Here is a 26,590-nt window from a genome sequence, read left to right on the forward strand (position 1 = left end):
GGAAATGTCTGCCTGCCTCACTAATTCAAAGTTATCCAATTTATATATGTCTTCAAAGCAAAATAATATGTGAAAAAAATTGTAACTAATAGAAAACCTCACACATGCCTAATTACTCCCTGAATATTTTAACCATATTAAAACATAATCACTTTTAAAGAAAGTGAACACCCACAGCGAATGTAGCAGAGCCAGGATTGAGTCAAGCTCTCCTCCATGGAGGCTGAAGGCCAAGATCAGCAATTTGCAGCACCTGCTTTTTATTTTTTAATTACATTTTTGTAGAGTAAGATTTTTTTTTTCAATTATGCAGGTATAATAACCAAATCTCTTTTTCTTATATGTATTTTTATTACTTTTCTGAATTTATGTAAATGTTTACCTATATAAGGACTTCTTGATAAAATATAAAATATTTAAAATAATTTTGAATTCTGTTCATTTATCACACTATTTTTAATCTCATCTTTACATATACATGTTTTGTCATTATGCAATATTTCATCATACGGATTTCTTCCTTTTAAAACTATTATTGTTCATTGTACATCAATCCAAACTTAGTAACTAGAGATTAGTTGTTATAGATATCCAATAAATATTGTTGACTTCTCAGTAGTATAGATGTATATGTATATACATATATGCATACATGCGTATGTGTGTGTTCACTGTGATGTCATCCCTACAAGAGGTAAAATAACATGTAAAGTCATTGACAGTTGTCAGGTTGATTTTTCAAAGGCTGTTAGGGCACCACCAGCAGCCTTTGAAAGTATTCACCGACCACTCTCAAGGCAAACTAGTGCTGTACGTGTGATGCATGCACCTGCACACAAGCTAAATAATGGGAACACATGTGTTATAATATATGTGTATGTAAGTTATGTATATTTCTGTATACAGCTCATTATATATGTTAATGTGTAATATCATCAATGGAGTTGATTATAAATTATACTGAATGTTTGCAGACATTTAAAGAAAACTTTCTTCGATTTATATCTTTAACTCCTTATTCCTATTGAAATGTTTGTTTTCACTCAAGAAAGTGAAGGTTGTTTTAACTGGCTCGTAAATATTTATTGAGACCAAACAATTTGAAAATGGTAATTCTGAAAGTAGAACATCCTAAACATAGAGGCAGAGATTATACTGGTATCATGAATGAGCATACTGGATGTTCAATTTCTTTTGTATCAAATCAAGTAACACAGAAGCCCAGAGAAACCAAAAGCTTTGTGCTCTTCCCAGACTCCCTCCTCTTTCCCTCCCAGCTCCAGTGATCCTTCGCCGTTTGACACCTCCCCCTTTCCGACACAAGAAAAACCCAAAATGTCAAGAGGGCTGAATAAGGCTGCAGCAGTATACACTTCGTAATATACTAAAGGGATCAATATAACCATTTTTATGAATGAAAGCAATTATCAATAAAAAATGTTATTTTTATATTTTGAACATTTTAACAGCTATTACATATTGGAATGGCTTTGTTTATCAGTTTATCCTTCATACAATATAAACTGCTACCATTACTAAATGCAGATTTCCTAATGCCACACATGTGTTGGAAACACATAATGCATGCATAAATGTATGTGTCGTTGTGTATTAGCTCAAAGTCTTTAGCATAGCACATAGGTCTTCCATGACATGCTTCTGTCATATTAAACTCACATTTCAAATATCACATCATTTTGAATCTTAATCTTTACTCATATGTTAAATCGGACAGTAATATTCTTAGCAGAATTCTTTACCTTGTTCCCTGCCCCACCCCACCCCCTCAGCCCAGTTTTCCTTTAAACCAGCTTAGTGTTTTTGTCTATAGTTAGTCTGTGTAGAATTTGGGCTGACTTTTTTTTTCTACATATGGGATCCTTTTAAAACCAATTGCATTCCTTAATATACCATAAATGAATTTTCTGTTCTGAAATCCTTTACTTTTTTTTTTTGAATTTTTGTGCAGTCATTTTTATTGAAGATGAAAGAAGGCATGCAATATTTTTGGCATTTTCTACTGTATTATTTCTTTTTTATTCAATTTGGATACCTTTTATTTCTTTTTTTCATTTATTTTCTTTATTTTTTCAAATACATTTGTCTCTGCCTTCCCCCCACCACCTTCCCTTGCCCCCTCCCTCCTCCCTCCCCCCTCCCTCCCTCAATCTTCCCCTTTGGTTTTGTCCATGAGACCTTGCTACACATTCCCCAAACCTCCCATTCCCTTCCTTTTCCCCCGACCCCCGCTCCCTCCATCCCTTTTGTCTCTGTTCATTTCTTTTCCTTTCAGTGTTGCTGGTCTTATTTTCCTTGCATCTTTGTATTGCTGGTTAGGTTCCGCTTATAGGTGAGATCATATGGTATTTGTCTTTCGCCCCCTGGCTTATTTCACTTAGCATAATGCTCTCTAGTTCCATCCATGCTGTCGCGAAGTTTAGTAGTTTTTTTTTCTTTTTGCTGCGTAGTATTCCATTGTGTAAATGTATCCTAGTTTTTTGATACAATCATCTACTGATGGGCATTTAGGTTGCTTCCAACACTTGGCTATTGTAAATTATGCTGCTATGAACACTGGGGTACATAGGTTCTTTTGAATCAGCGTTTTGGAATTCTTAGGGTATAGTCTCAGCAGGGGAATCACTGGATCAAAAGGCAGTTCCATTTTGAGCTTTCTGAGGAAATTCCACACTGCTTTCCACAGTGGCTGCACCAGTCTGCATTCCCACCAACAGTGGACTAGGGTTCCCTTTTCTCCACAGCCTCGCCAGCACCTGTTGTTTGTGCATCTGTTTATGATGGCCATTCTGTCCAGTGTGAGATGGTATCTCATTGTGGTTTTGATCTGCATTTCTCTGATGGCTAGTGATGCTGAGCATCCTTTCAAATGCCTCTGTGCCCTCTGTATCTCCTCCTTGGAAAAGCGTCTGCCCAGGTCCTTTGCCCATTTTTTGATTGGATCGTTTGTCTTCTTGGAGTGGAGTCGAGTGAGTTCTTTATATATTTTGGAGATCAAACCTCTATCTGATATATCATTAGCAAATATATTTTCCCATACAGTTGGCTCCCTTTTCATTTTGCTGATGTTTTCTTTAGCCGTGCAATTAGACAATAAAAACCTGAACGTTACTGACTCCCCATAATTCAGTACTTATCCATGATAACTGAAATCTAAAATTCTTTCTGAAGATAACATGTCTTATAATAAAATGTGGTTCAATGAGCAGGTGCATGGACACTAGCAAAGAATCTTTATTCATGTCTTCTTTAAATTGCTTTGTTTTATATATTATGACTTGCAATTGTATTCAAGGTGATGGATCTCATTAAATATTAAATATGCTATCTCTATGTGGAAATACATGTAGAGAGTTGAATGTTACATAAGTAACAGCAATAAGAGAGTTAACCACAGAACAGCATGCTATAGTACTGAACAGCTATTTCCTTGGCTACTTTTGTGTAAAGTGAGTTTCAACTACATAATTTTGCTTGTCCTTGTCTTTAACTGAAAGTGTAAGGTTTTCAGCACTGCAAAATATTTTTATATACTATATTTATCTAAGGATAACATTTCTGCTATATGTCTTATTGACAACTTCTCTTTTGGATCTGAAAAACTGACAACTTTAGAAAGCGAATGAAAAAAGACAACATTTTGAAAATGTTGGTACAATTTAACATATCTGAAAAAATGTATGGTTAGTGTCATGGTAGTTGAAATTTCTTTGAATGTACATAGGGAGAATGAAGTGAGACATTTAAAACACTATTTTTAGGATGGAAAACTATATAATATATGTCAAGTACATTGCCTGCCATATGCCAAATTCAAAACCACTTTTAAGTGGAACTGTCACTCTTTTCGTACTAATTGAAGGCAATTGTCCCCTGTGACTACACAGATTTCCAACCTAGCATCTAACATAGTTCCCAGCTTGCAGTAGGGCATATAGCTGAGACTCTGGCCAAGAATCTATGGTTTAATTTCTATAACATGGTAAGACAGGATAATCAGATACTTTTGGGAGGGTAACTTGAATAAAGATACCATGTTAAAAAACAAAAAAGCACAGAGAATCAGAATTGTAAGAATGCGTAACTAAAGGCATCATGGCATAGAGCCAGGGCTATAATAATTTGTAATAATGCACAGAAGGACTCAAGAAGACATGGAAGGCAGGAAGAGACGATGCAGCCTACAGGAGAGGCAAAGGAGTCAGCTGTTGTCTGACCGTGTGCTGTGAGGTTCTGGGTTCTGAATGTGGATACATTACTGACTGCTCCAAGTTGTGAGTTTAAAGTTCACATCAATTTTCAAACAACCTATACTTAACCATATAGAGTATACTCTTAATAACCAAAAACGTCTGATCGATACCAACACAAAAACTGTTGTCGTGTCAAAAGATTAAAAGTCATCACACCAAACAAATAAAAACTGTATGCCTCTTTTGCTCCAATGCCAACTCAAGTGAGCATAGTATCTGCAGTTGTCATTATGTTGTGTAGAAAATTATCTCAAATTTAGTGGCTTAAAACAACAGAAAACATTTGTGGTCTTTGTAGGCTCCTGAGGCTAGGAAGGTTCTGATTTGGGGTATCCCATGAGGCCCTCATCCTCTAAAGGCTTGGTGTGGGCCAGAAGATCCCCTTCCGAGGTGGCTCACTGGTGTGCTGGCAATTTGGGGCTGGCCCTTGGCGGGGAGCCTCAGTTCTTTACTCATGGGACTCTCCCCAACCTGCTTAACTGTCTCACATTCTGGCAGTTGGCTTTCCCCCCAAGAAGTGATCCAAGGGAACAAGGCAGAAGCCATAATGCCCTTTATGACCTGGCTTCAGACGTCATGTATCTCTACTCTTGTCCTTTCTGTGCGGTAGATACCTGACCTATTTCAGCATGGTAAGGTACTTCAAGGGCGTGGATAACAGGAGAAGACAATCATTAGGACCGTCTTGGAAACCACACACCATGTCAGTGTAACTGACTGCTTACTAAGCAAACATAACTTAAAGAAAATATTTCTATTTAACATACTCCTAGCCAGACTGCCAAGACTTCAGCTTCTCTTAATATAAAAATCCTAAGCCCACCACTGTCAGAAAGCAATTTGATTGTGTGTACTTATTCACACAAATGATTGATTGTAGTTTTTACATGATAAAAAATAAACAGGACATTATTAAACAATTGTTGTTAATTGGCTATATAGGGGAAAAACATTGCCTTCTAATTTTTTCATAAACCCTACCATTGTTTGTAGATGGCAAGCAAAGTTACTTATTTTGCTTTAATCTTCTTATATAGAAAATATATCACAGGGTTAATTAAAGAATTAAAAAATGAAATTATTATAACATATTTTAAGTAGTACCTGCACAAAATGAATTGCTCAGTAGATCTTGGCTATGTAATTTTTACAAAAGACTATCATTCTTAGTAATTTTTTATTACTCATCTCATATTCTGAACTTCTCACTATTTATATATTTATATTGCATAGACTGTTAGCATAAATATAGTTATATTTAAATATAGTATAAAACAGAATCTATGTATCCTTTGAAGGAAATTGACTACTTGACAACATCATTACTGAGACAAAGACTGTGAGATAAATATTCTGTGAGGAAAATTAAAATTATAATTAAAAACATTAAATGCATTATAAAGCTGATATTTATGGAATTCTGGGTAAATATACGGTTCATAATTCAGTTAAGCCTGCTTATCTTTAAAGAAATTATAAAACAGTAATAGCAGAGCAAAGAAAGGCATGAGACACCTAAATAGGATAATCATTGCAGTAGGTCACAAATTTAGTACCTGAAATTTCTGGTGGTCACAAGAATAAAAGGAAAATATTGGATTCTACAGTGTCTGAAGAAATGCTCATGCAAAGAATGACATAATGTCTCTAAAACAGTTTGACTCCAAGTTAACTGGGATTAACTTCTTAGAACACATTTCTGAAGAAACTGCATGAACTAAACAGACAAATCATGTTGTATGAGTATTGTATGAGCATTGAATGAGTTATACTTTTTTAAATTGCTTAAGACAAGGCCTGGCAGAAATATACACACATACACACATGTGGATATATACACATGTATGTATACACATATTTTTGAAAAGAAAAACATTTTGTGCTAAATATAGAGACATACCTTCAAAGATAAGAACTTTATATATTTGACTCAAACATGAAGCAGCGTGCAATAAAAATATGGTCTATGTACCATTTTTTAATGAAGAAAAATAATATGTTTATGTACACAGTTTTGAAAAACAAATACTTAATATATCCCTTCAGATATTCTTCATCAGATCCTGGAATCCTCAGCAGGCCAATAACAAGATCTGCAGTAAATTCAAGTATCACTCTTACAATGCTCCAAGTGCTTATAATATGCTGATTAAAATGAAGGCTACATTGCATTTGATTTGCTTTTAGACACAATAAGCACAAGCCTTGGTACTCTGTTGAAAAAATGTAAAAACAGATTCTCAGTCTGTTAAATCCCTGTACTATATCAGTAAGGTCACCTGTAGCTGGATTAAAAGGATGACTGAAATTTTCTTCCCCAAAGCCCTTTTTATTTTAGCTCCAGTACAGTTTCATGAGCGAGAGACCAAATTTCTCTATCATGCAGTAAGAGTCTTGATGTCAAACTAGTAACAACTTTCATAAAAGACTTTCAGCTTAAGTATGAAAGAACTGGCAATCTTAAGTGAGAAAGTATCCTGATGGTCCCAAGAAGGTGGCTTAACTGAACATCAGGAGTCACACTATTGAATAGGATTATTTTGTTCTGGCCAACTCAACTTTAGCCTGAGGTCTCTCTTACTGTATTTTTACTGGGATATTTTTCCTCCTCTTTAACTTAATTATGGAAGTAGTACTTATTCAAAGACCATTAGTCTCTCTGTTTTCCTTGCATTGGTAGAGAGGGAATGGCAGGTTTTGTTTTAAAATGACATCGTAAACTCTAGATGTTTTGTTGTCAACTCTTCATAATATTCATTTATTAATCTCTATTTTCCTAAAATTCTTGATTGATGTGTTTCCAGTTATTAGAATTTACCTACCTGTTTTTAAAATATCATTCAGATGAACTAAGTGAAAGTCCTGGTGTTTTGAATGCCATACATTAAGAAACAGTTGAATATTCTATTTAAAGAGAAAGGAAAATATAGTGAAACTAGAAAAATGTCTCATCATGCATATTTTTTTCTTTCCTGTAGTAACTGACATGCTTCTTACATTGTTCCATTAAAACTCCTGCTTATAATACTACCTGTTTTTAAATCTCTCATCTTTCAAGAGCCTAAAGCCTCCTGTGTTGAGACAGTGTCATTTCTGCTTTCAAATGCCTGTGGATAAGTTTGGGAACCACAGGTCTTTCTCATCATGTTAAAAAGGAAAGTTAAAGCAGAAAGAGGGAACATTAAAATCTAAGACTGAGTAAATAAAGCAAAAAGATGTCCCACCACTACAAATTAAAATTAAGAACTTTATTTTATGGAGTTACTGACCATATTATTTGAAGACATACTGTCTTCTTTATTTGGAAGAGTATTACTACAACTGGGAATTGAATCACTGCTTCAAAATATTACAATGGTGAAACAAAGTCCGGTACATCTTAAAAGGAATGAACTGCTCTGGTCTCCTCTGGTCTTATCTGTCCTCTCTCTCCTTTACTTCTGTCCCAATTCCCACACAATTCAGATTCTGTATTAATAAGAGAGAACAATGCCAGCTTCTCTTAGTCCCCACCATTGTCAACACCTAAAAAAGGGCAGAACAAAAACCATACATCAGTGATACTCTAGCAGCTGTAGTTATTGGCACAGAGAAAAAGTGAATGGAGTCAAAGATGCTCGGCAGAGGAGTGACAGGGAGAGCTAAGAAACTTGGCCACGTAGCAGGAGTGTAGCCAACCGTAGTTATGGTAAGATGAACGCTGGCACTGAAATGTGGGAGCATTTTCGGCTGAACCCTTCTGATATCACAGAGACTCCATACACGTGTAACCCTTAATTATTGCTCATACTTGAAAATAAAACACCTGAACCTTAAAATAGCTTGCTGTTAAATATTAATATAAAACATCTAATTTGTAACTCTTCACTAGTCCCATATCTAGCCTACGATACTATCCCTACTCATTTTTACCTGTTTACATCATTTTATCCATTGTTCAATATATTTTTAAAACATTAACGCTAAAAATCATTGTCCCAGAATAATAATGATAATCAGAGCAAACACTTATTCAGCTCTCATTATGTGCTAGATTCTGTGCTGTGTATTAGAACATTAGATCCCTTACAATTACATTTCTACAAATGTCTCTAATTGAGTTAATTTTTATTTTAGTTTCATCTACAAAAGCAAAATAAAACAAGTGTGTGTTAAAAATCTAAGTGGCTAATGAAATAATCGGGAGTAAAATGATGTTCTAAAAACAAATTGGTGAGCAGTGCATGCACTTGTTTGAGCGTCACACAGAATGTTTTCAGATGAGGCTCTGCGGTCAGAATCCTCTATCTGGCCAACACTGTACCAGCTGCATAGACTGCATGAGGTATAGGTTGCTCAGGGGGCCGCAGAAGCATGAAGTTGACAGTAGGTTATTTTGTATCTATCATTATATTTATTATTATAGATACAAGATACAGTTTTCTTCACAGAAGCTCCAATAGTCTGATGAACCAAGTAACACTATCTTTTGGGAAATGCCAGTATGCCAAATAACTCTTCAAAAGCTGGGTAAAGGAAGATAATAAAATGTCACATTGAATGCTCACACTGATTGCTACCAGCAGCATGCTGTAATGATTTTCCACAATAGGTAGCCCATTTTGAGATTAAGTGGCAAACGTACAAAAGTGTTTTCTGGGAATTCAAACTGGGTAATCCTACCCTGGTATTTTTAAACTCAAATGTCTTCTATATGTCAACAATAAAATTTAGCGAAAAAAAAATGCTTATTGTGATATCGCTAGAATAAACACTAAATAATGAATATGTAGAAATTTTACCTTTGCAGAAACAGCGTGTAAATCACTCCTAATTTTACTTTTCTATTCATGCAGCTCAAGGCCTCCATTAATCTGGTTCTGCCCAACAATTCATTCTCACCATGTATTACAAATTGCCAGCCAATAATTTTTATTATTACATATTACACAAAGTTAATGAAATCTGCCATGGGTTTCATGAGTCTTACCTGGGTTTAAAATACTTTTAGGTCTCTAGCTATGGAAGTATGACTACATCCACCAAATAACATCTCAAATGTCATCACCTTAATAAAGACTGTGCAACTCAGCTAGAATTTGATATTTCCGTGTCTGCAATGTTATCATGTTCTCTTGTATGATTATTACAGCAATTATTTTACTCTACCATGTATTATAGTTGTCCTTTCTGAACTAAACTATAGCCTTTCTGAAAGGGCCTAATTGTCTGATTCGGTGCTACCCATATGCTAGCAACATGTTTGTGTTTGTTCTTTCCTCAATAAATATTTAATAGGTGAAAGCGCAAATAAACAAAACTATTGTTCCCTGTAGATTTTCTGCTCTCCTTACAATGAAAACTCTTACTCAGTTTATAAATGTAAAGTCCTTTTTCTAATCGACAGAAAGCAATCAGACGAGCTTGGAATGACGCTGAAATGGTATTCAGGTACTTGGGAGGATAGTTCGCTTCACACACATTTAAATCCCATAAATCAAGTTACAGCCATTGTAAAAAGTATTTAAATTAAGTTAGTTAGGTTGCCATGAAAATATGGAAGTAATTAAAAAGTAATGAGAAATTATGGAAAAATATTAGGTACATGGCAGGTTCTTCCTAAATCATTTCTGATTATATGGTAAGTCAATGTTTCTCTACTACCTGTGATTGCTGGCTTCCATAGCATATACAAAATCAACTCTAATAGATAATAACAACTGTTTTCCAAGCAGTGGTGAACTGACATTCCTACTAGCAATGTATGATTCTTGTTTTTCCAAATGTCATCAAGTCTTAGCATTATGCAACTTTTTAACTTTTGGTGTTCCAATGGATGTGAAATGACATTTCTCTGTGGTTAGTGGTATGTTCCCTTGATACCTGATATCAACCTCACATTGAATGCTAATGAGGATGAACATCTTTTTATAACATATATTGGCACTTAATTTTTCTAATCACTGAAAGGTCTTTTATAAACTATGAGCTAGTTTTTTTTATTATTATTTCACTTCCATCTCACTGTCTGTCATGTGTCTATACACCTAGCTATGATAGTGAGCTCTTGTCAGTTTTTTTCTGTGTTAAAAATATCTTGATGGTAAATATTTATGACTAAAACTTAATTTTAATGTGATCATACTGTTTTCTCTGATGTTTATCATGCCTTTGAACACACTTTTTTTAAAAATTTATTTACTTTTTAAATACATTTGTCTCTGCCTCCCCCCCACCTCTGTGAACACACACTTAACATTACATTCTGATATTAACATTTAGTATAATCATTATTTGAGGAAAAATAAAATAAATCAATAAATAAAAAATACTGTTATTTATCATTCACTGAATATTATTCAGTAGAGGGTTTATATTAAAAACATTTCAAATCAGAGTGAGCAATTTATATTTCATTAGAAAAACTAAATATTACTTAATATTTCTCCCAGACATTTAAAGATTAGTAAACTTATAAAATAAAATGGACTTGGAATAATCAGAGACTCATGTCAAGATTAATCATTACTGATAAACATTTAATACTTATTTATATCTAGCCCTTACTTAATTTTATCATAAATTAGAAAGTAACACCTCTTTTTCTTTAGTCTATATTATAATCTCAGTCTTTTGAATCTAAATTGTATTAAAAAAACACATTCTGACTTTCTACTAAGACATGTTTGAGATAAAAAGAATATCTTATTCACTTACAATTTCTTTATTATTAAAATCTTGCCCTTGTCAAAATATTTCTAAAACTTTTATTATTATATATGCCAGAATTTACTATAAAGACATGTATTAAAATAGGGAAAAGATAATAAAATTGGTGCAAGGTTTTACTATATGAAATAGAAAATTTTTTAATAGATTTCATATTTAATAACATTTCATATGTAATGTTACATTTTATATGTAAGGCAAATATGAAAATGTGCATAAAGTTGGAAAATAAAGCAAATAAGGAGGCAGAAAAATAATCAAAGTGTCTGACTCACTCTCTGGCATATTTATTTCACCTTCAGCTATATTAGAATTCAGAAACCTAGGCAAACAGAGCACAAAAGGACACACAGATGTATCATCAGTTCTCTTTGAACAGAGCTGATAAAAGTATGTGGCGTAAGTTAGACCACAACATTTACAGCAGGCACCTCACTTCAGCCCTTTCCTCCAGAGCAGGCATTTGAAAGACACATTAGTTTTTACTGTCTCTTCACATATTTACATTATTTTCTGACTCAATTCCTGTCAGAGGACTCTAAGAAAATCATGGAGTGATAATAATAATTCTAAATTCTTTTCCATCTAAGTACACAGTTATTTTACAAAGTATTCATCAAGTTTAAGACCTCTGGAATCATGGAATCTTAAAGTGGTTTCTAACATTTTCTCCTGAGCACCACCAACAAAATATTAGTATGTAGACTTTCTAAAATGTTTCATAAAGATTTTATACTTAGCACTGTTAGTCTATAAGCTTATTTAGTCTGCAAGTCTGATGTAACATAAATAAAATATCATCTGTCTAAATTTATTTTAAAATAAATTAGACAAATTGGCATTGCGTAATATGAGATGAGATACTAATATTCCCCTGAAGGTAAATAATGCATTGCAGACAAAATGTAGGCAATAAATCAATATAAAAACAAATCTTTGAGTCTTATTTTGTTTTATAAGCAATAGAAATGCCCAACTGCTTATGATTATTGTAAATCGGTAAATCCCATGACATTCAGATCAGATATCAAATTGTTAGATAACAAGGCTTTACTATTGTGCAAAAATGGCAATGTCTTAAAAACAGATCTGTTTAATGGCATTGAAAGGGTGTTATTTAATATATATATAGCCTTCAAATATGGAAACCATGAAGCAGATAATTTCAGCGTTTTCTGGGTCAAGAGATGAAAAGATTCATAGAACAAGTTACTTCACAGCATGTGAAAATGTCACTGGCCAAATTGAAAGCGTGGATATTAGAATTTATGATAAATAATGAAAGCTCATAAAATAATAAATTGCTCATCAGGCATTGTAAGACTTGACATGAATCTGGTTATTCCAAGTTCATTTTATTTCATAATAAGCTTACTAATGTGTAAATGTTTATAACAAACATTAAATAGATTTTTTTGCTTTTCAAAAGAAATGTGAATTGTTTACTCTAATTTAAAATGTTTAGTAACTCCTCTATTGAATAATATTGAGAGAATGGTAAGTAAAAATTAAGCATATATTTCATTTAATTTATTTCATTTTTCCTCAAGTATTGTTTTTATTTAGTTCTTTTTCATTCTGGTACTTAGCTCATAACTATCAGATGAAAATTTCACCCCAGCTGTCATGCCCATACCTTCTGTTTAATTATGGAGTTTCTTGATTCTTACTTATTCTATCTAACACTGTTGAGTGTAATATACTAATAAATGACTGCTGTGTTTGTTTTCACCTATACCTTGTTATAGACTATGCTACTCATCATTCTATTATCTTTCTAGCCTCTGTAAACCTTATGATTCTACTTGACTAATATCATTAAGTACATACAACTGCTCTTTTGAAATAGATATTTTATCCATTTTTAAGAACAGGAAGTAAAGGAAGACTAGAAAGGTTAATTACTTTGTCTATATTACCAAAATATATTCTATTTCCAAAGCTGGCAATGACATATTCAAACTGTCTTTATATGTAAAAAGGTCATATTTAACCTATTTTAAGACCCTTTCATCTACTTCTAAAATAGGCAAATACTTTTTTAGCAGTTATATATCTTTTGAAATATTAAGATACAAATGGCTACGTTTTAGCATATTTTTCTAAATCATGTATTGTGAATTATACCCATTGCATTTTTATAATAATTATTAATTTATATGAGCATAATATACTTTGTTCATTTAGTAATCTTGTAGTAGAGTTTAACACACTTAAGTATTCTTTTAAAGAATCATAATTAATTTTATTTCATAATAGTCAAATATTAATTTATTGAAGTTAATCTTTTAAGTAAGGATTGTTGCAACAGCCCATTTCCAAATATAATAGTGCCTATGACAACGTATAAAAAAGTTATATATAGCATTATAATATATTCAGACATTATATTCCAATATTATCAAGAAACTAGATTAATCATATCCCTTACTAAAATCCTAGCAAGATGTGATATAATCTATGCTCAGTGCTTAATGCAGCCAGTAGCTTAAAAGCTTTCAATAGCAGCCTGTATACACACCACTTTTCATTTACCTTAATCTTGAGGATGAATTATTATCATCTGGGAATTGACTTCCCTTGGGAATGGAAATGTATCAAGTGCTTATGCTATGTGCAAGATGTCCTCAAATAAATAATGTTTACTCTAAAACACCTTACATTTTTCATATCATCTTCTCCTACTCCCTGTTACAAGCACCACACATTCCCTTATGGCCTGTCTCTACTCTTCTTTACATTTAAATCCTTCCTGTATATCACTCCATTAAATCTTAGTTATTAAACCCTATCTTTAATGTAACTGTAGGAATATATTATTTTGAAGCACTTTTTTGTAGTTCAATTTGTCACATGAGAAAACATGCAGTGAGGTCTGTTGACAAAGCTGGGCACTGTAACTCAAGGTTTTCCAATTCAAAGGTTAGAATACAAACAAAATATAAACTCCTTAGCCATACGATGCTTTGCATGAATCATTCACTCAACAGCGTCTTATTGCTAGGAAATGTAGTGTAAGAAAAAATGTGATTGATATTACCATGATTGCTCTATTAAGTAGAAAATAGCTGGATGATTACTCCCAAGCTGTAGCTAAACAAAGTAAGTCTGTGTTGTGTCATTTAGCCAAAAGTTATAAATCTCTCCCCATTTTTATTGCTCTCTACACGGAATTCCCCTCTGCATCTTTTGAAAAGAAAAAAGAAGAAAAGCACATTATATAGAATATTTAAAAATATAATAGAATGAAACCCGGCTGGGTAGTTCAATTGGTTAGAGTGTCGTCCCACTATGACAAGGTTGCAGGTTTGATCTCTGGTCAGGGCACGTATGAGAAGCAACCAATGAATGCATGAATAAATAGAACCAGTAGATTTCTCTCCTTTTTGCTCCCTTGCTCTCTATCATTCTCTTCCCCTTTTCTCTCTCTCCAAAAAAAAAAAATCAATAAAAAATACAATAAGAATGTAAATTCACCAATATAGTTTTGCTTTAACTCTCACAGAATTTGGCTGACAGATTTATTTATAATATCTTAACAGCTACATTTTAAAAATGTATAATATATTCTAATCAGCTGAGTCAATTTTTTTAATGTGAAGAGAAATAACAATATTTTATATTTGGATATATAATAACATAGACGCTCATATCCTCATCTGTCTAATCTCTTCTATCTTCCTCATCTATCATCCATCTCTTAATTTATCTCTATATCTACACCAATCTCTATCTCTAGCTATATGTATTATTCGTGTTCAAAAATCTTTGATTTCTAATAATCACCTGATTCTCCAGGCTTTTAAAAAAAATTGTGTCTGTCAATGATTCTAGCAAGAAATAAATTATTTTCATAAAATAAGCATGAATAGAAGAGCTCCTTTATGTCTCACCCTATGGTGAGTACTTTATAGTATCTGCACAGAAATCTCTAAGTGTGTTAAAATTTATTCCATATTACAGATGAGGAAATTAAAGGTCTTGTAATAGCCCCAAACCACGAGACTATTACATGGTAGAAAAATAATTCTAACTCAGGTTTTGCTCCAAAGTTCACATTCTTCTATTATCCCACTCAACTTTTATAGATAACACATGGTATCCCATTGCTATTACAATGAAAAAAGATCTCCGAGATTATTTTTGGTGAACATGGGCAAGTCAATAAATTTTTAATATGCACAAATAAGAATAAAGTCATTATTGATGGATCTGTGACTGTTTTCTTTGGTTTTTTAAAAAATATCTGTCAAAATACATATGTGCCTTGTATAATTAATATTGGTCTTTGCCTAGAGAATTGCTAAAAGAGAACCCAGAACAATCCTTAAGATATGAGTTATGAAGTAGTTTTCTCTAATGTTTCACCTGATTTCGGTTTTGTTTTGCTATAGAGAACTCGGACAGCTTACTGAGTACCAAGAAACACTTCAAGGGAAACTGTCTTTTACCATATAGATATGCTTACATTTTCAGTTTATTGTTTTCAGTTTATTTTCAGTAGCTACTAATATTCTGCTCAGTTGAATTATTTTTAGTATTATCCTTATTTTAGTTATGTGCATAAATTTCTAAAAATGGGCACTTTCAGATCAACACCCATATATGTGATATGTTCTTAATAATCAGTGTAGTGAATTTGTGGAGAAAAACGTAAAAATTAAAGATCTTTACTTAAATGAGAGGTGAATTTGTTATTTAAAATAAACTATTTGCCTGCCTATGAAAAGGTAGAATATTAACAAGAATTCATAATGCTTGAGCCTTCTGGGTTACAAATAAAATCTATTAATTTCATTATCAAGACCAAAGTCATGAAAATTTTCCCATATGTTTTCTTATAGGAGTTTTATAAATTCAGGTAGAGAGACACAGAGAGAGAGAGAATGTGTGTGTGTGCGTGCATTAAGACAGGGATCTAATTTCATGCTTTTACATGTGGATATTCAGTTTTCTGGCACCATTTCTTGAAAAGACTCTCTCTTAACCAATGTGTATTGTGGCACCCTTGTCAAAGACCAGTTGCCTGTGTATTTGTGGGTTTATTTCTGGGCTCTCTATTCTGTTCCATTGCTCTAAATGTCTATCTTTATGTCAGTACCATTGTGTTTTACTTGCTATAGTATGGTAATATATTTTGAAATCAGGAAGTGTGTTGCCTCTAGCTTTGTTCTTTTTTCTCAAGATCACTTTGGATCTTTTGTTGTTCCATATGAATTTTAGGACTATATTTCTATTTCTGTAGAAAGATGTCATTGGGATTTCTATGGAAATAGCATTGAACCATAGATTGCTTTGGGTATTACGGGCATTTCAACGATACTAATTCTTTTAACTGCTGAACATAGAATATTTTTTCTATATTTTTATGTCTTTGATTTATTTCATCAGTGTATTATATATGTGTATATATATATACATATACGTATCTATATATAAGATGTGTATACATTGTTTTTCAGTATACACATCTTTTACCTCCTTGGTTAAGGTTATTTCTAAGTATTTTATTTGTTTGATGTTATTATAAATGGGATTGCTTTTTTAACTGTCTCTTAAACAAAAATTGAATAGAAATTTCTCCAAAGAAGACATACAAGTAGTCAACAGGACTGTGAAAAGGTATTCTACGTCACTAATCATCATGGATGAAAATCAAAACCACAATGAAATATTATCTCATACATGTCAGGATGGTTATTATCAAAATAACAAAAGATAAAAGTCATGGCCTGGTTGTAGGGAAATTGGAGCCTTGGTACTCTGTTGGTAGGAAAGTAAAACAGTGGAGCTACTATGAACAACTTCATGAAAATTCCTCAAAAAATTAAAAAATAAAGCTGTCACATATTCCAGCAATCCCACTTCTAGGTACATATCCAAAATTATTGAATTAAGGATAACAGAGACACTTGCATTCATATGTTCCTTGCAGCAACATTCGCAATAGCCAAAATATGGAAACAACTCAGATATCTATCAAAAAATGAATGAATAAAGAAAATGTGTGTATACATAATACAATGTCATTCGGCATTGGAAAGTAGGAAATCATACATCTGTGACAACATAAATGGACCTGGCAGACATCATGCTAACTGAAACAAGCCAGCTGCAGAAAGACAAATACTGTATAACTGCACTTACATCAGGTATCTAAAAGAGTTAAAATTATAGAAACAGAAAATAGAACGGTGGTTGTCAGGGAATGGGGAGAAGGGAGAAATGGAGAGAGCCGCTCAATGAGTAGAGAGTCACAGTTACACAAGATGAACAAGTTCTGGAGATCTGCTGTATAAGTTAGTGCCCATAGTTAACAATATGGTTTTGTGCACTTAAAAGTTTTAAGAGGGTAGAATATATTTGTATTCTTACCTAAATACATAAATTAAAAATAAATATAATAAAATTAAATCTATTAGTTTTTATTCTTTATCATATAATTTAAATACAAAAACAACACCCATAAATATTTTATGTCTAGTCTTAGGAAAAATCCCTTTCCCCTAAGTAAATCTTTTACTTGTATTGTTTCTTGTAAGATAACTTTGAAAGTTTTGTATAAATGTAGTAAGTCTTGCACCACTATATATTATAAAAATGTTAATTATGATTTTAACAGCATGCTACTAATATATAATCTCAAAACTAATTTAAAATGTGTTATTTTGACCTCTAAGAGTTTAAAATGATAGTAAAATAAAGCAAAAACATAATGTCAGAAACCATTTATGATTAAATTAACAGATTCATATGACTAAATATATGACTAAAATTATATTAAATGTTATTCTATAATTTTCCTCAAATTTCCATGCTAGTCTATAATGATTGATTAATTAAGGGAATTATGACAAGGTCTTTTAATGTCATAAATATGGAAATACATTGAAAAATACATAACTGATATTACAAGAAAATCAGAATACAGAGTTGAAATTAAAATGTCTCACAAATATCACCATAAAGAACAAAGCAAACTAAAGTCTTCAATTAATTGTCACCCTAAAATTAATTTTTTGATAGGAAATGAATTTCAAATTGGTATTTTGTGGAGATACATGGACTATAGTAAAAAATAAAATATGGTGGAACTTATGCAGGACATTAAATGCAGCTTTCTTTTCTCTTTTTTCACACTAAGTATTTTCTTTTTAAATATTAGTTTATAATGATGGTTTTCTTAACCAGACTAAATATAGAAAAAGATAACTTGATAGTCAAAAGATAAGATCCTCTTTTCTAATTTGACTCAGTCATATCTATGTGTGCTCATGGATTTAAAAACAACTAAGAAGTTTCCTGGGACAATGCTTTAACCTTGTTCAAAAACTGGGTTTGGAGAAATGAGCATGACAATCTAGAGGGTTTTCAAAATATCAGAACCCTGCCAAAACTTAGAGCAGGTGTAAATAGATATAACAGATCAGCGGAGCAAGCAGAAGACATTCCAAGTACAGTTGACCCTTAAACAACACAGTTTTGAACTGCAGGGTCAACTTATAGGTGAATTTTTTTCATCAAATACTGTAAGTGTATTGTCATTTCCTTACAAGTTTCTTCCTAACATTTTCTTTTCTCTAGCTTTCTGTATTGTAAGAATACAGTTTTAATATACAAAAAGCATGTAAATTGACTATTTATGTTAGTAGTTAAGTGTTGGAGGATTCAAAAGTTATATACAAGTTTTCAAATATGCCAAAGGTCAGCATCCCTAAGTCCTACATTGTTCAAGGGTCCATTGTCCATCGAAACCCAATTTTCAAGCAGCCATACGGGGGTGTGTGTGGACCAGAAGTGTCCGTGGGTTTGCCTATAGAGAGCTCACTTGATAAATGCTGTTTCAGTAACGGAGTTCTGACCAATTCGGTTGTAACCAAAAATCCATCTTTACATCCTGATCCCATCCTTATCGCTCTCACCAAGTAATATTTTTAGATAAAGGGAAGTCATTTTTCTTATTACTTCGTGATCCAGCCAGAAGGCATATAGGGTGATGACAAAGGATTTTTACCACTAAACCAAGTATAACCTGTGGAGCAAAGCTGGTGCCAGGGCGGTGTGTGTCTCATGGTGGCAGTAACCACAGTGCCTGTTGCAGGGACACCTTGCTTTACAGCTATGGCACCACTGCCTGCAACGCCACTGACAGAAAATAGATATTAATTTATTAAACCTATAGGATGTGCCTTAGCTATATTTTGAGACCTTAAATTCCCCAAGTCACTGGGAAAGGGATTTCGCAAGGCATTTAAATTCTTTTATGAGCAAATGAGAAGAGAGTACCTGAAACACCGTATGTACACTTGCAGAAGAAACAGAATAATTTTAATGTTGTATTAAAATTTTTCCAGTTTTCCAAATTTTTGTGTTTTTAACTGTTAAATCTACCTTTAGTATTTCAAGATTCCTATCTTTCCTATAAATGACATTTTTAATGCATTATTCATTTCATAGAGTTTTCTGGTTATTTTGTTTTTTTGAAAAAAGCTCAATTGTAAAGTTGAGTACCGTGTGTGTGTGTGTGTGTGTGTGTGTGTGTGTGTGTGTGTGTTTGGTACATACGGGTCTTTCTAGCAGAATCTTCCACGAAAAGAGAAGAGATGTCTTCATCCACTCCTGCTTCATTCTTCGCAATACAAGTGTACGCTCCTGTATCTTCATAGCGCACGTTGCTTATGTGAACCTCACTGCCATTGGCTGCAAACAGAAGGCAGGTGCAACTTGTAAACTACCATTTCAGTTTTGGTACAGTGCTTTCTGATTACACAGTCCAACGGTTCTCTTAGCTTGTCCTAATTAAACTATTTCCCTTCTTACTTCCATGCTTTGGAAGCATGCCAAAATATTCTAAGTGCATTCAAGTGTTTCATAAACTGTGCTATCATTTTATCTGAGAACCCAATACTCAATATCAAAGCATACATTTTATATTTTATATTCATTTCCTATTACCTACATTACATAAGGAGTATTTCACATTGAAAAGTATAACTTCAATTATATATTTATTTTTAATATTCAGAATCTACTTGCCCTAAGCTCTCACAAAAGTTTTATGTAATACAATTATGGTTAATTTACAGAAGCATACATATAAAAAATTTCATAAAGAAATTAACTCAGCTATATCACACAACTATGATTGCCCCTGATCAAATTTGTTATTAAGTCCATATTATATATCTGGAATTATTGGGTAAGAAGTACAGGAAGGTAATAACACATGATTTATCTGCAAAATTTTGTCTTTTGCCATAAATATACCTAAAGTAAGCAATACTGTAATATGGAAATTGATATAGTCAATGTTAAACAAAAGGTTAAAGAAATGATAGTCCATCTTTAAATTTTGTAAAATAATATTTTGAGGTAACCCCTGAATAATGAGTTGCATTCCCCAAGATACATTTAATGATTTACTATATGTTGGCAATATACAAGATGCTTTCATGTATACTATTTCTTAATTCATCTCAAATATTTAATTTTTAGATGAAGGATCTGAGACTCAGAATGACTTTATACAAATTGCGCAAAGAGAAAAAGGCTGGACTCCTGCTCTATCAGACTCTAAAGTTGAGCATTTGTTGTGCTCCTTTGTTTAGACCCTGTCCTTTTCCTTTTTCTTTTCTTTTCTTTTTTTCTTTCCATATTTGTCTCCCTGTGTGTGTTTTCATGTGAATGCTCCATGTTATCCAATCACAAGAGTACCATGTGCAGTAGAAAGGAACATGACTATTTGTGACAGGAAACAAAATAATCATTGTGGCTGCTTGGGGAAGGAAGGTGGAAAACTATTAGGCAAAGATCTTGAATGCCATTCTGGGGATGTGAACGGGATACAGAGAGGTAGTGAATGAGTGTTTGAGGAGACATCATCATTCTCAACAGCTGAACCTCTTTCTCAATTCATAAACATTACTGCACACCTCTATTCCCCCCATTCTTTTTTGAGAATCACGTGTCCAAAACATAGGTTGGCAATGTTTTCCTTTTCTACTGTTCTTGTTTTCACGGTGAAAGGCCAGATAGTAACTATTTTAGGCTTAGTGGGCCATACAGTCTCTGTGGCAACTATTCACCTCTGCTACAGCAGCATGAAAGTAGCCATAGATAATTTTTTTTTTAAAAACAAGCATGGCTTCTTCTGAAAACAACAAGCAAAAAATTCCTTTATGTACAAAAATAGGCAGCTTTCCAGATTTGGCCAGTGGGCCTTAGTTTGCGGCCCCCTGCTCTAAAAGATAGGGAGTGAGTGATGTTTTTAAACCTGTATCAGCTTCCTGTTTCTTTATCTCCACAGAACATACTTTTCTTTTAAGACCTGCACACTTAACCTAAATTCCCTAGAGTCTTTGGAACATAAAGTCAATGTATCCTGTCTTTAAATTTTCTCTTCTCAATATTCTTATATGTTCTCCTAACCTATATGCTCCACTCACTTTCCCTCCCTCCCTACAAAATCTAGCATTTTTAGATGTTGCCTACTCTATTGCCAGAACTACCAAGTCCCTCATCCATTTATCATGCTGACCCAGGTGCCTTACTAACCTCCAGAGCTAGGACAAGCTAGTGTGTCTTTCCACCTGGTGTCTTTGTACCTAGGATTTTGAGTAAATTATAAGACTATTGCATTAGCAAATTCATTTGCATTTTCACAGTTTTCAATTTGCAGGATGTTCAATGCCACCTGTATTCATTTCACTTGACCTTTACAGCTAGATGACTTTCATGTCCTACTCCACTTTTATTTCAGATCCTTACTATTTGTTTGATGTTTCACATTATGAAACTAATTTCTCACTCCAAGTGACCTTGCCCTTTAAGTCATAAAGTGCACAAAAGTGATTAGAAAGGAAATCTGAATCATTTCGCAATATATATGTGAATCAAATAATCATGTTATACCTTAAACTTACACAATGATATATGTCAATTATTTTTCAATAAAAACCTGAAAAAAGAATGTAAACCCAAAACATCCTGTTTCCATCTTCATCTTCACCTTTATTTACTTCTCAACATAAATTTTCTGTTTCTTTCCAAGGCAAATCTCCCCTATTTTCCTGTTGATTTCTATAACTCTTTGTTCATCTTCTCCTCTTCCATTACCTACAAATCTTTCTCTTTACCAATATTCCTTCAAACTGATAAATTGTCCAAAGAGAAACAAGTACCTTCATTAGTCCTAACCTTTTCTAACAGCATATACTGCCTTTTCTTTCTTCCTTCCCTTCAAAATGTGGAAAGAGATTTTTAAGCTTTTCACTTCCTTTTCATTTCTAAATTCACTGAAGACTGATTGCTACTAATACTGCTTTTTCTAATTGTTGCAAGGACAAATGAATCACCTAACCCAAGAACACATTTTAATGACTTTCTTTAGCCTTTCTATGCATCTGAATTTATTAAGTTTTTTTCCATCTTTGGTTTTTTTTTCTTATGTAGTTTCACCCTGCTCTCTTGCACTTTTGCTGATTTTTATTCTCTTGTGTCATTTATCTTGATTTGTGTGTCAATAAAATATTTCTGCTTTCCCAGAATTTTACAACCTGTCATTAACATATTACCCCATCTACTGCCGGTTATTCAGTAAGTGCCCAGGCTTGGACCTCAAATAAAAATGTTAAATAAGCATCTAATGAATAAATGAATAATTAAATAATGATAGTATTTAGTAATATGTAATTGTATATAAAGCCACATAGAGTTTCACACTTCTATACACCCAGCTTTATCTCTTGGGTCGTGCTCCTTATTCACCTTTCATTATTTGCCATATAGTCTCAAATTTTTACTTTTTTTTAACTTTGTTTTTAAAAGGACAATAGCCATTTTACAAGGGTTCCCACTCTTTCAAAGGAGAGTCTGGATTATAACCAGTTCCCTAAATTTGCTTCCTGTATATTCCTTGAAATAAAGATACATATTCTTATGATTAGTTACTATTAAATAGGCAAGAAATTACACAAGAAAAAACTAACTGAAACTTCCTTCCTTTTAATTTATAATAATCAGATCAATCTTCTCCTTAGATTACAAAAAGCAAGACGTAATCGGTAGATATAAACTTGTAAATTTGTTGGGTCTGCTTATATCAGTAGAGAGATTTCTAGGATTTAGATTTTAAAGGTCAAAAATACTTTTACATGTGTCATTTTTGACTTTCAAAAATAAATAAGCTAATGTTTCAAAAGATTTATTTAAAAATACTGATAGAACATATTTGCTGTTAGAGCGGAATAAGAGTAAAATTCCAATCAATTTTGTATGCTTACAAAATTTTTTGAAGTGAAAATATATTTATTTTGGAAAGTATGAATGGAAAGAATTTAAATGTATGAAATAAAGAATAGAATGTCATGTCGCAGATAATCAAGTAAAATGACTTGTCTGCTACCCTTGACAATAGAAATAAAAATTGTATGTTTTCTTACTTAGTAATATAATCAACATGTATGCAACTGCTTTTTCATTATTTAGATTATTTGATATTGCAGATTGTCTCTTTTTTCACTTAACATGTATGTGACTATAATCAGTATAATATTAATAATTATATATGCACATTAAAATAGTAGAACATGTAGAATATTTTATATATTAGAATACAGTAATTTAATAACCTAAAGCAATATAAATGTAAAACATTTAGTAACATTTAAGTTTTTATCTCCCTTCACTTGCAAATTATACTCAAAACATTCACTAAAGAATTTCTATATTATCAACACCCTCTATAATATATATTTTAATCTATGATTTAAACATTTAAATAGTCACATCAGAACTGGATTCTATGAAGAGATCCAATTATTCTGTTCAGCATATCTCCTATAATTCAGAGGACAAGTATCAAAAAGATACATAATTTAATATTTTACTTACCACCAAAATAATGATGTAATTAATTATTATGATGAGACTATTATTTAAAACATTAAAATAGTAAGAGACTCTATTTCAAATATAATGTCTTAGGTAAACCACATTTTCTTCATAGTTGTGACATTTTGTTGACACGACTGATTCATTTTCTTTTTTTTTAACCACATGATATAAAATGTGATACAAATTTTTAGTATAAAATTTTACGCAGTCAAGGAAAAAGCACCTTGAAGAGTGAGCTGCTTGGACAGCTTTGGTGTGATGTCCATTCCATTCTTCAGCCAGCCCAGCCGAGGGCTCGGGATGCCCTCAGCATGGCACCGCAGACTGGCCGTCACCCCAGGCTCTCGGGCCTGACTCTCCGGATGCACCCGGATTACTGGAGGAACTGCAAAAAGAAGTGAAGAAGAGAGTGAGTAAATAATCCATATTTGATTTTCTAAAGCAAAAAAAACAAAACAGAAATATAATAAAAATACAAATTATATATATTTAATGATGTTGCATAATTTTACAGATCTTAGTTTCCAAATATCATTATCTACTAAAACTGTACCAGAGATCTTTGGCTACAGACTATTCTGAGGCTATGCTAGGGTAAAATATAAGCTGAGCCTAGTATACCTTGCTTCAATCTTTAAAGAAGTCCTTAAAAATGATAAAAATATATATATTTTAAAAAGACATCATGTGTACACATATTGAAAGAATTAACTGGTAGGATGGTAAGAATTGATAAGAATTATTATTGATAAGATGACAATACTCCAAAGTTGATAACTAGATATGATGTAATCTCTATCAAAATCCAACTACATTTTTGCAGAATTTGAAGAGCTAATACTCCGATTCGTTATAAGGAGTTACAAGGGGCCTCAAAAAGACAAAAGAATCTTGAAAAAGAACAAAACTGGAGGCCTTTTACCTCCCAACTTTCAAACATACTACAAAGCTTCAGTAATCTTATAACACTTAAAGAAATGCAATACATTATTTAAAACTTTATTCAATAAAAACTGTAGAATTTTCCCCAAACTAAAGAATAAATAACACCAAGCCTATAAAACCTCTTCTAGAAAACGGAAAGGGGAGTTGTGGCTTTTACTTGGTAGTGTTAAAGTATCTGCACTAATCTTTTGATATTCTTATCTTCAAGATAGTACCAACTGTCAGATATAAGATAGATAAGATGAGAAATTCTTTTCATTTTACACATGGGCTGGATTTAGTGACACATTGGTTGTGTGATGGTTCAGGATATCCAATATCTTATTATCTCATATCTCTATGTTGCTGTTATCTCATAAGATAATAAATGTTTGTTGTTTTAAGCTACTTACAGGAGGGGCTTTGCCTCATTCAGTCTCTATATCTTCATACCTAGCTGAGTGACTAAAGAACTTTGGAGCATGGAGAAGTCCACAGGGTGTACGTGTTACACAGGCTTATCACACCTATCTCTTCTCTCACATTTTAGTATTTGCTGTTTTGAATAACCATGAAAGCCTTTGTTCCCTATATTTGCTTTAATATGACTATGACTTAGTAAACAAGGAAAATCATCCTAGTTTTTAGTTGAAGAATATTCTACAAGAAATTTCTTAGCAAAAAACAATGGACAGAAGTCTTAATTCTCTGGACCATCATGCCCTTTTCTTAAGGTGTATAGTTTGAACTACCTTATGTCTTTTATTTATACTCATCAAAACACCAATAAGATGCAAGGATGGGAACCAACCTGAGACTCTCCTTGGGGGCACATATCTAGCCAATTTTACCACTTTTCTCTTTTAAGTGACTGGCAGAGCTATTCTATATACAAATTTGATTGACTAATGAGTAAGTACTGGTTTTCCAGATTTTCTGAAATTATAAAGGCAATGCAAACCAAGACACTAGTTACAGCCATCAGGTCAGGGCGTCAGTATGCCTATCCCCCGCCCCGGCCTCTTAATTCCCTCTTTGGCTATATCCTAGAGATCTGAAACTAGACTCATGTCAACTAGGACACAGAGACAAGGAGGAAGAGAGAGATCCTAGAAAGGTCCAATAATCTTTTGAGTCTGCAGCAGGGATTTTCCTCATACATTGTCTTTAACAGTTCCAGGAGCAGGAAAAGAATAGATTTCCAAAGCTGTGAGCATTAAAATTCTGCTCCACACTTCCCCCTTTCCTAGATACACACATGCTAACAAACATCCACAATAATGATGGGGAGTAAAACCAAGATCTTATTTTTTTCCCTTGATGACTATTTGAATAGTTTATTTTGAAATATCAAAGACATTTTCAAAAATAGGTCTTAACAATATTTTTGTACCTATCTTCTTAGGAACATAAAGCATATGCTTAGGTTCACTTGAGATATCTAGCACAGAATAGTTTTTCTAACAATTTACTATATAGGAAGTACAAATAAATACCTTTCAAAAGAGATTTGTTAATATATTTCCAGCAAAACCACATTTATCTTAAGATCTGGAATAAAGAGACTCTTTCAAATACTCAGATTTAATGTCTAATATCTTAACAACCTAGGAGTTAGGAGATACGCTTTTAAAAAGACATATTTAATAAAAATAAGCATATCTTGCCATAGAACTTGTAGCCAAAGGAAGGATCAATGCTTCTTGCAACAGTCTGTGGAACAGCAAAAAACTGAGACAACCTAAATATATTTGAAAATTAGTTTGAAGGAAGCACAGGAATCAGCTCAATGA

General features: G+C 32.8%; 1 protein-coding gene across 6 annotated transcripts in view; it reads right to left on the reverse strand.

The window, feature by feature from the left end:
* FSTL5 (follistatin like 5) overlaps nucleotides 1-26,590 on the reverse strand; it is a 553,085-nt gene that overhangs the window by 83,343 nt on the left and 443,152 nt on the right. For all 6 annotated transcript variants that reach the window (XM_054576111.1, XM_054576108.1, XM_054576110.1 and 3 more), the window contains exons 9-10: nucleotides 24,097-24,258; nucleotides 19,545-19,679 (exon numbers count right to left, since the gene is read on the reverse strand). In XM_054576111.1, coding sequence (XP_054432086.1) covers nucleotides 19,545-19,679; nucleotides 24,097-24,258 — 297 coding nt within the window. The remainder of the gene's footprint in view (nucleotides 1-19,544; nucleotides 19,680-24,096; nucleotides 24,259-26,590) is intronic.

This window comes from Pteronotus mesoamericanus, unplaced genomic scaffold, assembly GCF_021234165.1.
Source record: "Pteronotus mesoamericanus isolate MK-2021 breed Mesoamerican mustached bat unplaced genomic scaffold, CSHL_Meso_final contig_32, whole genome shotgun sequence".
NCBI lineage: Eukaryota > Metazoa > Chordata > Mammalia > Chiroptera > Mormoopidae > Pteronotus > Pteronotus mesoamericanus.